Below are 11,960 nucleotides of genomic sequence, written 5' to 3'. Positions count from 1 at the left end.
TGATCCACACTCCCTTTTGTTACAGAAAGCTCTGCAGATATTTCAAAGTCTTGTTCACAGTCTTTCATCAAAAAGAATAACAGGCACGATGAGTGAAATGAGCTCTTGTGGCAGAAGATTCAGCAGATTCACTTTAAAATATTCAGTGGGATACGATCACATGTTGCACAGTCAAACTGTTGCTGACACGTGCAGTGCAGAGGAGAGACGGATGCATTCATATGCTGCATATTACATATCTCTCTTTGATTCAGTGCTCACTGAGTATTCACAGATCTGCTCCAGAAACCTGTTATAAATGGTGAATTTGTGCAAAAGGTAGGCGCTTATTTTTCTCTGATCTTTGTCTTCTGAAGCATGAACTGAGGGCTGAGAGACTGACACAGCAGCAGCGAGAACCAATCGGCTACCTCCTCTGTCCTAAGCTGTCCAATCGGAAACTCCACCACTCAGGATTTCATAACCACGTTGTGTGTGGTGTATCACACATGTGTATTTCATACTGTGTGTGAAGTGGCAGTCAGGTCTCGAGTTTTTAAAAATGTCATGGTAACAGTAACTTACATGCTCGTCTAAAATGCAAAATGAAAACCTAAAACACCTTTTAAACCTCATTCATTGGACCTGAAATTCTCATCAGTGCAGCTATTAAACAGATGTTAAGTAGTCACATGAAGTGGGGTAGGGTATACTTGTCGTAATCTAAGTGTACGGTGCATCTAATATATCTTATTCATGCAATTTATTTGTATACAAACAACATATACAGACTCCCACGACCCTGACAGCATTTCAAGCAACCCAAAATGGGCTCCAGAACCCAAAGTTGAGACAATTACAACCAAAACAGAACAGAATCCACTAATTTTATGCTTTTAAAAACATTTCATGTAAAGATTAAGATAATTTAAGGGGTAAATCAGTATGTATTTGATCCTCAGGGGACTTGTCGTCTTTTATGGGATTATGGGTTTGATGGCTAATTAACATTAAGAATGTGCATTAAAGGAATAGCTTTGCTTCTTGTCAATAGTCGGATGGGAAGATCAAAACCACTCTCATGTTTGTACGTGGGCTGAATAACAACAATAAAACTATCAAAACTATTAATATCTATATTGATATTGGGAATCCTGGCTCATGGTATCGAAAACCAAATCCTGTGGCAAGGCCCATCCCTGAAATAAGAAGCTATAGCCAGCCCACATGGAATAAAATCTGCCTACCGACACTTCTGAAATCTCAGCCTGATAAAACGTACGAGTGATTTTAATGCTAGCAGCTGGATTTTGTTACCTCCCGTCTCTTGGTTAAAGCGTCTAATTTACCGTACAGATGTGAGAGTAGCATCGATCTTCTCTTCAAACTCTTGGCAAGAAAGCAAATAATCATATTTCTCAAAATGTCAAACTATTCCTTCAAGGGTTTAACTCCTGACTAGATCTGTTCAGCCACTCTGAACTTCTGTGTTGTGCTCGAAGCCAGTCGTTAGTTCATGTGAGCGGACTCCGTTTCTAAACGAACATTTGGCTAGACTGAGGAGCGATGCACTGAGACGAGGCACTTGAGAACATGCATAAAGTCACATCCTTTGGACTGTCACTAAAAATCCAACCCCCATCCTTCTGAAAGAAATTCACCATCCAGCAGCATTTAACAATTTCAACAAACCCTCCACAGGCTTGTCGGCAACCGAGAGAGACGGAGGAGGTCTCATTTTTCACCTCTTCTTGCAATCTGCTCACATATGGCCAATAAAGAAGTGATTCATTCATGTAAATTGCTACAAATTGTTTCATCGGGCCCCTTTAAGGGCTGTGTGCACACATAAAGAGATTACTGATTTCAGGCCTTTTTAATAAAAGTTGAATCTACAAAGACATTCTGCTGCGATGGTCTTTGGATGCTGCCTGTTTAAAGGAATAAAAACATCTCATTACACTTTAAAATGCCTGTAAATTGAGTGTCGGTGCATTTTCTGTATCCGTCTCAGCACCTACAATCCTCACTACCCTCCACCAGGTGGAGACGCTGCACAACGTTTGGCTGCTGACAGGTGACTGGAGACATTATGTAACCACAGATTTCCCCCCTGACTGCTGTGCACAGTCACTCTGTGACCCCTTCATGGACTGTCACGTCCTCCCACAGCTCTGAGGGGGATTTGGATCAGGTCAGAGTGAGACAGCAAACACCCTCCCGCCTGTCACCGAAAAAAATAAATAAATACACAGGATGAGTGTTTTTCTGCTTGAGATGCTCATCACATCTTAACATCAACACAGTCGCTGCCCACATCCGGCCTGAGCTACCAGCAGACCATCTGCAGCAGAGTCGGTGCTGGTCTCCCCACGGGTGTGCGAGTGTTTCCTGGATATGGATTTGCTCTTACAAAGCCTTTTTTCTTGGAGGCTAAGCTGAGCACTGATTTCACACCATAACAAAGTGTCTTCATAATGAAATTAAAGGATTGTGGTAACAAGATAGGGGCTGTTAAAATACCACTTTAAAGCAACCCCCATCTAAACCTGCATTCTCTCTCATAGTTGGCAAGGCGACTCCACTGGTTTAATAAAGAAGTCTGATTGTATGTAAGCTGATGAGAAAATGACCCTACTTCTCACTTGGTTTCTCACCTCAGTAAACAGTTTCCTAATGAGTTTATGGTCTCAATCGTTAGTTTCAAGTCTTCTCCAACACAGCACGATGTCCATTTTGTAAATTGACATTTAGAGTCAAAGAAAGCAGGGTATGATTTAGGGCGTGGCTACCTTGTGAATGACAAGTTGCTAGCATGGTGTGTCAGATCCAATCAGGATACCCTCTCCCACTCTCGCCCCCAAATATGGTCACTTCTGGGCTCCAGAAAAAACAAAGATTTCGACGGCTCGAGGCTACAAAATAGTAGCTCACGAACCAAAAGGTTACGTCACAGCGGGTTTACACTTGGCAACGACAGGGAACTTTCTTTTTTTTTTTGTTGATTCAGGCTGTCCCAGAAGTGGTAGTGTTCCCTGAAATGGAGACCGCAAATTCTCATGTTGCTTTCTCATGTCATGTTGCCTGGTGATAGACATATTACATCCCTGTCTAAGAGTAAGAGAGCCATTGAAGACTGGTTTTGAATCCATCGTTTATCACATTTAGTTTTTTTTTGTTTCTCGGTCAATTCTTTTCTCTTGACTGATCCTGCTCTGGTATCTAACTGAACATGCCAGATGGTTTGTTACACAGAACCATCTGAAAAAAGGAGCCACTAGCAACACTTTGGAAAAGGATAGCAGAGTGCTACCACCAGCGCCGTCCTTCGTAGCAGCTGCTGCGCTAAACTCTTGTCAACTCTGCCGTGTTGTTTTCAAATGAACAGTCGCTTCTCCTGCTGGTTGTCAGATCCAAACCACACCTGTAGCCGCCATTAGCTCCTCAGACGAGCACAATTTAAAGCGTGGAAATATGGATTTGCAAGATCCAGCCAGAACCATGAGCCTTTTTATCTACAGAGGGAGCTGCAGAGTCCACCTGTTGCACCGCCATGTTTCTACAGAAGCCCAGAACGGACAAACCAGACACTAGAGTTTAGAGAGGGCCTTTTGAGTTTTGAGTGTTTTTATGGAGGTGAAGGTGAGGCGAGGGGTATCCAGTTGGTTGCAGTATACAACCACGCAGCTGCTGTAGATGCTACTAAATCCTAAACACTAGACCTTTAACTGGCTGAGGTACTCACTCCATAACTATACTCTGGAAAAGTGTAAACATGGGCTCCCCCGGTCTGCGGGCCATGAATCCTTTAGTCTGATTTTAGTTTAGTCTGCGTTGTGTTTTGACGGAGACGACCAGACCAGGACATCTCTGGAGGAGATCTCCGTTTATTCTGACAACAGGTGAATAACAAAAATCCAATCTTGTCTCTGATGGTCTTGTTTGCCTATAGTATGTAGGTCACACAGAGGCATCAGTGTTAAACTGTTTCTTAACCAGTTAAAAACTTCTTAACGAGCCCTTTTTTTTTTAAATCAACCCACTTCTCTTTAAATCAGTGTTCATGTGTCACATCAGTGATTTGCAGATATCAGATATATCACATGAAGGCCACACCTTTCACCCCCCCTCATCAGCTTGCAACATATATAGCCTACCTGGAGGATTGCTATGGCAACAGGTTGCCAGTAGCGACGGGGAGGGGGGTACCACTACATCTCTGCGCGTGTGAGTCTGCGGGGATGAGCGGCGCGCGAGGACGGGAAGAAAAAAAAAAAAAAAAGAAGAAGAAGCAGAAGACAACAAGCAGCAGCAGCAGCAGCAGCAGCAGAGGGTGAGGTCTGCCCGGCTCAGTCAGCAAAGACAGACAAAAAGGAGGATTTTTTCCCCCTTCCTGTCATGAAGTGAGGAGCCCGGCGGTTCTGAGAGGACGTGTCCGCTCGACGTTGTTGTTGTTTCGGTGAGAAAGAGAACAAACGCGTCGGCATCCAGCGGAGATGGAGAGCCAGCGCTGACGGAGATCCCCGAGCTCCCCCTCTGATAACAACAGGTTAGTGTTGACAGACCCGGTCACTCTCACCTGCAGGCGGCTCGTGCGACCACGTTCACCTTCACCTGTGGTTTTTTATTATTATTGTCTGTTTGATTTTGTGCTGTCAAGGTGTGAAACGTCCCTCAGACGCACCAGAGAGGAGGAAAAAAACAGGTTTTTGATGCATCCACGTGTGCGCTGAGGAGTCCAGCTGATCATATACCGGCTCAGCACAATGTACAGATGCAGCAGATAAGCAGCAGCAGACAGATCATGTGCAGTATTTTATTTTTTATTTTCATTTAAATGGCGGCTTCTCATTTCGCATTGAATTGTTGTTGAGCCTTCCTGCGTTGTTGGAGCTGCGGGTGTGTCTACCTTTGATCACAATTGGATTACATGCATCTTGAAGGACCAGGAAAAATAAATGAAACTTTATCAGCATGACGATTCATATTCTCCTGCATTTATACGTTTATGAAATGCATATTTATGCAGAATGGCGTTATATTTGCACCTAAAGTAGTAATTATGTGATGTTCACCCCCCATTTTCTTCACATGAAAATGTGTAATTCTTTATAGAAGATTATTGGGAAATGATGTTAAAAATGAATTTTATTACAAAGGAAATATGAGGCTTTCATGTTTTTTATCGGCTATAGTTAGAAAAAAACATTCCCCATGTATGTTTTTTTCATTGCAATTGTCAAATTTCACTGGTTTTTATATTGAAACGTGATCTTGTGTCGGCTTTTAAGGATCCAAAGATGACTTTGTCACATCATGCATAAACATCATGTGGGGAATTCCCTGTGAAAAAGACTTGATACGTGATCAGTATGATAAATAATATATATATATATATTAGTATTTTAACACTGCAGAGATGATTGTTGCTAATACAGGACATTTTATATCATAAAATGATCGACAACCTGTTGAAAAATGATCCAGTATTCCCCCTAAACCGTTTCATTTCACCTCCTCTGATACACACAAACATGGAAATGACAATTTTTACTAAATCTTGATCAGTTTTACTGGTTTTTGTATTGAAATGTGAGCATGTGTTGGCTTATGGATTCAACAATATGTGTGGAATTATCTGTGAAAAAGACTTAATAATGGTAAAATGTAAATTTTATTATATTAATGACCATTTATTTTATAGTTTCAAGTGTTTTAGTGCCTATTATAGTGTGTTTTTACATTGTAAAAGCTCCTCAGTGGCCATTCAACAGTCGTCTCTGCAGTCATGTGATAGAACAGGTCATTTTGTATAATGAAATGATTGACAACTTGTTGGAAAATGGCGTCTAATAATTCCCCTAAACCATTTCACATCACCTCCTCTGATACACACACACACACACACACACAATCTTGCTCATATGTTTTGACATATATGGATTCAGAGATTACTTTGTCACATACAAACAATATGTGTGGAATTACGTGTAAAAAAAGACTTTATAGGAGACTTAGTATATTAAATAAGACAAAGATAGAAACAAATATATGTAATATGTACATACTTTTCATGTTTATGACCATTTATTTTATAGTTTTAAGTGTTTAGTGCCTATTATACTGTATTTTTACATTGCAAAAACTCCTTTGTAGCCACTCAGCAGTCGTCTTTGCAGTCACGACCTTTTATATCGTGAAATGGTCGACAACATGCTGAAAAATAAAGTCGAATTAATTCTCCTAAACCATTTCATCAGTCATAGTCACGAAACACACTCACTCAGCCCTGCAGGTACCATCAACTTTTTAACATAATTGGCTTCATTTCTAAATTTGTCTCCGTGTCGTATCACGCTCACTTCTTTGTTGATTTTAATGACACTGTTTCATCTCCTCACCACAGCGACCGTCGTTGATGCCGTACAGCTGGAACAAAAATAGCTTGTGCACTAATACAATGCTGGTCACTATCTGAAATCAGACAAAGTGTATTTATCCTGTCATCTGCAGGCTATTTTGGGTTTACAGAAGTTTTTAAACGTAGCTGCTGATGAGCGAAGTAGACAGATAAATGTGTCGCTCTTCAAACGGTGCAGACTTTACTTTGAAATGGGAAGTGTTGCTCTCTCTCTCTACAGTTGTCAGGGGAAGATTAAATGTTTCGTGTGTCTCTGTCAAGTAAAGCTCCAAACTCTGAGTACTTAGTCATAGAGTTGCTGATGATGTAAATGTTGGGGAGTCTTTTGAAGTACATTACATAACCTGCTAACAAATAGTGAGTGATTTCTGGCCTCAGAGTGCTAATACTCCGTAACCTCACTGTGTCCTTGGAGGACAAGATTATGATTTGACAGTAAACGCTGCTGGAAGACCAGCAGACAAAGAGAAAATGCCCGTTCCTTATCATTTTTCACAGCGAGGGCAATGAATCACTGCTGTGAAATATCATTTTTTGAGTTTTAAGTGTGATGGATTACAGGCTGCTGATCAGCGAGGCAGGGCTGGAGGCTGCTCCCTCTCTGTCTCTCTCCTGAGAGTTGCCTACAGAGGATTTTTTTCTTCTTTTTTTTTTAAAGGCAGAAAGAGACAGCTCTCCTGCCCGTCTTGTCACTTCAAGCGGTCTCATAACATCCAGCAACCCCTCCCATGTGATTGGCAGTCTGTATGACGGCCCTTCACGCTCACAGAAGCGTGACCGAAGGACACAACCCGAAAAGATTGGTGTTTGGGTTACGCAAACATCTCTCGGAGGCAATTGATAATCTGGTTATGATCTAATTGGTCTGAAGATGATAAGTGGAGCCAATTAAGAAAGTTTTTCAACATTCAAGAAAAGCCAAGGACACTCAGCAACTTGAGTGTTATTTTTCTTAATTTTGGCTCCTATTTAGTTATAAATTTTACTTAGAAAGAAAACCCCAAAAATCTGGTGACGCAGCAGAATTGTCAAATTCTAAACCTCCCGTCTGGAGATAAAAGGTTCAGAAAAGTTAAATCTGAGGGTTGTGAGAAGATGAGCAGGATAGGAAAACAGGACCGTTTCTTCAACCCACCATTCTGTTTTAGGTCTTTTATAAAATACTCAAAGGAAACAAGGAAAACAAAAATACTCTCGTTAAATTAGCCGCTGTTAATAGTAGTCATTACTTTGTTCTAAGTGATCACAAGCCACAAAGTTTGGGAAACTTTGGTTTAGATAATTGCATCTGACTCATGTTGCTTCCTCTGGTTAGATTTAGTTTTGAACTCACTTGTGAAGCATTAAGTATTAACAAATGTTAAAGAATATATTTCATGTCCAAAGCTACAAAGCTACAGAAATGACAAATGGCAGAAAATCCCTTTAAGCATGAAAACAACCTTAAATGTCTGAGCAGTCTCACAGACTTTTGCTCCAAATGACAGCATGCACTCGAGCTGGCAAGGACTCCACAAGTTTATGTAAAACCTGTAATCCCAGCGTGTTCCACAAAGATGTCACAGAACGCTTGGTTTCCTGCGGAGGACTGTCTGGGCTGGTAGTCCACTTCAGGTAGTTCTTGCAGAGCTTTGTGTCAAATCATGCTCGGATAACACGAGTCATAAGATTTTGCACAAACTTGTGGAGTCCATGCCAGCTCCAGTGCATGGTGTCATCAAAGCCAAAGGGGGACATAACAAATACTGAGCTATTGAAATACATGAAAATGTTCAAATGTTCAACCTTTGACTTAAATTTGTTAAACCTGGTTTTATCACTGGAAATGCAAAACAGAACATTTTAACGGTAGTGGTCTCAGACTTTTGGACCCTGCTGTATTTATATATCAAACTGGTTTGCAGCAAGTGAGACAAAAAAAACGCTCAACAGTCCTGCTGGCTGTATTTGGATTGATGAATCCCCCCACGCCCTCAACCCTTTTTATAGAACAGACAAGCCAGCGATCTTTTCCAAATTCAATGTATTGTGCCTCTTTTAGCCAGAACAAATGATCCACTCAGAAAGCCGCAAGCTGCTCTTCTTGTTCAAACTACATTTCACCACATTTTGGTAAAATGGAAGTGTTTTGTGAGAAAATTGTGTCCAATGCTAAAGAGTACACTGCCTAGGCAACTAAAACTGACTAACCTGTCTGAAGTCCTTGTAAATTGACTTCTGCAATCTAATCATAACTTAATCCAACTAATTTAACCATATCCAACCAAACTAAGTTAACATATTAGACATGCATTGTATGACACAAGAATTGAAACCAAGTTTTTGAATTTAAAGGTGTTTTTTATGCCTTTAGCCCAGTGTGACCAGGAGCTAGTACAAATCTATTTCAGGCAAATCTATTAACTGCCAGGCTGGACCGAGGCAAAATCTTCTGCCCGTTAACCTGCTGTTTCCTCGACTTTCTGGGTAATGTGTGTATAACTGTATGTTTTTCTTACTGTCAATGAGTCCCATTAAAAGGCTCAGTACGTACCAAAAACAGCTGGTCTAAAGCAAATTTTAAGCAAATGTTACTCAAACATGAGTAAACAGTGCATTTGTCTGGGACTATTTTTAACTCTGGATTGATACACATTTGCTGCTCTAGTGAGTATTTTTTGGCGGCGGGACAGTTTATGTGTGACTGACTCAAAATATACTGGCGTGTTTGTGTTGGGGTAATGAAGGAACACGTCACTCAAGTGCAACAGCGAGGCTCAATGATGTGTTTTTTAATAGTTTTTGGACAACAATGGAGCTCTTTGGCACAGAGGGATACACAGACAATACTTATTACTAGCAGAAATTCATTGTTTGTTTTGGTCTTTTCTTGGGATTGGTTGACCGTAGGACAAATATAGAATATCACTGGCCTTTTCCTTAAAACCACAAACTACTAAGTATTCTGTTTCACTTCACTTGAGGGGGCACACAAAGAGTAACTAATGATTAAGTAATAAGTAGTTAATGAGTCTACTTAGTAACTACTCAGTAGTATGTCAGTACTTGAGGGGCACATAAAGAGTAACTAATGATTAAGTAATAAGTAGTTAATGAGTATCCCTAGCAACTACTCAGTATCATATTTCACTTTGCTTGAGGGGGGCACAAAAAGATTAACTAATGATTAAGTAATAAGTAGTTAGAGTCTACTTAGTAACTACTCAGTAATATGTTTCACTTTACTTGAGGGGGCACACAAAGAGTAACTAATGATTAAGTAATAAGTAATTATTCAGTCTACTTAGTAACTACTCGGTATTGTCACTATTTGAGGGGGCACACAAAGAGTAACTAATGATTAAGTAATAAGTAGTTAGAGTCTACTTAGTAACTACTCAGTAATATGTTTCACTTTACTTGAGGGAGGCACACAAAGAGTAACTAATGATTAAGTAATAAGTAGTTAATGAGTCTACTTAGTAACTACTCAGTATTATGTCACTACTTGAGGGGCACACAAAGAGTAACTAATGATTAAGTGATAAGTAGTTAATGAGTGTCCCTATAACTACTCAGTATTATGTCACTACTTGAGGGGGGCACACAAAGAGTAACTAATGATTAAGTAATAAGTAATTAATCAGTCTACTTAGTAACTACTTGGTATTGTCACTCTACTTGGGGGGGCGCAAAAATAGTAACTAATGATTAAGTAATAGGTAATTAATGAGTCTACTTATTAATTACTCAGTATTATACTAATACTTATAAATCGATGGGGGCGCAAAACTGGACTTGTTTCAGTTTCTTGAAGATGTTTCACTTCTCATCCAAGAGGTTTCTTCAGGTCTACTAGTTTTGTTTCACTTTACTTGAAGGGGCTTAGAAAGAGTAACTTATTATAAAGTGATTTGTAATCAATAAGTCGTTACTAGTTTGTGCCACTCAGCAGCTGGATCATAGTTAATCAGGAGAAATTAATGAAGAACGTACTCAGCATGTTGATTCATGGATATTTATGAACTAATTATTACCTAATGACTCATTTATATAGTATCTGCTAGTCAGTTCTCTAGTGCGGCATAATCATCAACGATTCATTATCAAGTCATTCTTGATTAATTCTTTCTTCTTCTTTTCTTGTTTCTTCCATATTTGTGTACTGTTTGTGTGTATTATAAAGTGTCACCTTCAGTTTCATTAGCACAAAACAGTTTCCCCATTTACCTGGTGGGTAATCCATTCTTAAAACGAAACGGTGACACTGACTTTGATTTGCAGATACAGATTGGTTTGCATTTGAATATAATTTGTTGAAGTCAGGGTCTGAATTTTCAAAAAGCAGGCTGTGTTTTAATGAAAACAGTGACAGGCCTACCTTCAGTGTTGCCTCCAATAAATGCCGAATAACTAAAACTCCAAAGTGCCATTTCAAACCCCCTGAGCAGCAGAAATTCAAGGCCAGAGGAGTCCCCTGAGCCTTCTTTACTCACAGAACGGGCTTTTTGCCTGGAGTTCCGAAAATAAACCAATCTGAGCGTCACTTTGTTCTGGTCCAAGACACATTTTGTTTTGTTGTTCTCCTCTGTTATTTTACTCTTTTTCTGTTCTTACGATTACATTAACTTGACATATTGGTTTTTCTGTTTCATCTGTCAAACCGCAGAGGACACGATCTCCACTATAATCCGTCTGTTTGGATTCTCTCGCAGGTCTTATCCGCTGAGCCCCTCTTCCACTCCAAAATCTTTAAGCAACCGTCAAAGAGCTGGAGCCGAGACGATCAAGCATGGATGTGCCCAGGATGGCTGAGGGCCTCTTCAGCAGCACGCTGTCCTCGTCGGGCGGCGGCCATCACGTGCCTTCCTACCTGACGTTGGAGCAGAAGGCGGCATTCGTCTTCGTGCTGCTGCTCTTCATCTTCCTGGCCCTGCTCATCGTACGCTGTTTTCGCATCCTGCTGGACCCGTACCGCAGCATGCCCTCATCCAACTGGACAGACCACACTGAGAAGGACACGTTTGATTATCGCATCGTCTGAGGAGTCCTGCGGGTGTACAAATTGGAGAAAAAAAAAAATAGAAATAAAAAACTAATTTGATGCTAAAAAAAAAAAGCACTTTGGCCCTAATGACTACTGATTCATCAGGAAAACAACAGCTTTCAGGAAATCTTCTGAAAGTTCAGACTGAGAAGAATTTCGACGGCTTGTCGGCTAATCAGAGTTCAACAGCTTCTCCCTGCCAAATCAGAAAATTCTCAACTATAACATGACAACCAGAACTATGCTATGAAGATTATTGATCAAACTACCATGAAGTCCAAGTGATGCACCAGAGCCACTTACTCATAACTCCCCTCCCCCGGCATCAGTTCTCTTGTGGACTACCTCGTTCCTCCTCCATCTCATGTGTGGAAGACTTTTCTCACATCTCCTCACAGGGTTGAATATCTTTTTGCGGTCCAAGCCAGTTGGATAAAAACAGTGTTTACATCTTATCATGTTTACGTCGTTAGATTTTTATCGATAATGTAGACAATCAGTGTTTAAAGCAGTTAGTAAAAATAAGAATTTGCA

At 40.4% G+C, this 11,960-nt stretch overlaps 1 protein-coding gene across 1 annotated transcript; it reads left to right on the top strand.

The window, feature by feature from the left end:
• Positions 1 to 11,171: 11,171 nt before the first annotated feature.
• LOC141011393 (cortexin-3) lies at positions 11,172 to 11,423 on the top strand. Its single transcript, XM_073484539.1, has one exon. It carries the CDS (start codon positions 11,172 to 11,174, stop codon positions 11,421 to 11,423), a length of 252 nt encoding a protein of 83 aa, XP_073340640.1.
• Positions 11,424 to 11,960: the final 537 nt, after the last annotated feature.

Source organism: Pagrus major, chromosome 17 (genome assembly GCF_040436345.1).
Source record: "Pagrus major chromosome 17, Pma_NU_1.0".
Taxonomy (NCBI): Eukaryota; Metazoa; Chordata; class Actinopteri; order Spariformes; family Sparidae; genus Pagrus; species Pagrus major.
Note: the sequence above shows the minus strand (reverse complement) of the source record. Positions and strands in the feature narration are given on the sequence as shown.

Excerpts from the sequence above, each read along its gene's own strand:
- LOC141011393 (XM_073484539.1), top strand. The coding sequence starts at position 11,172 with ATGGATGTGCCCAGGATGGCTGAGGGCCTCTTCAGCAGCACGCTGTCC.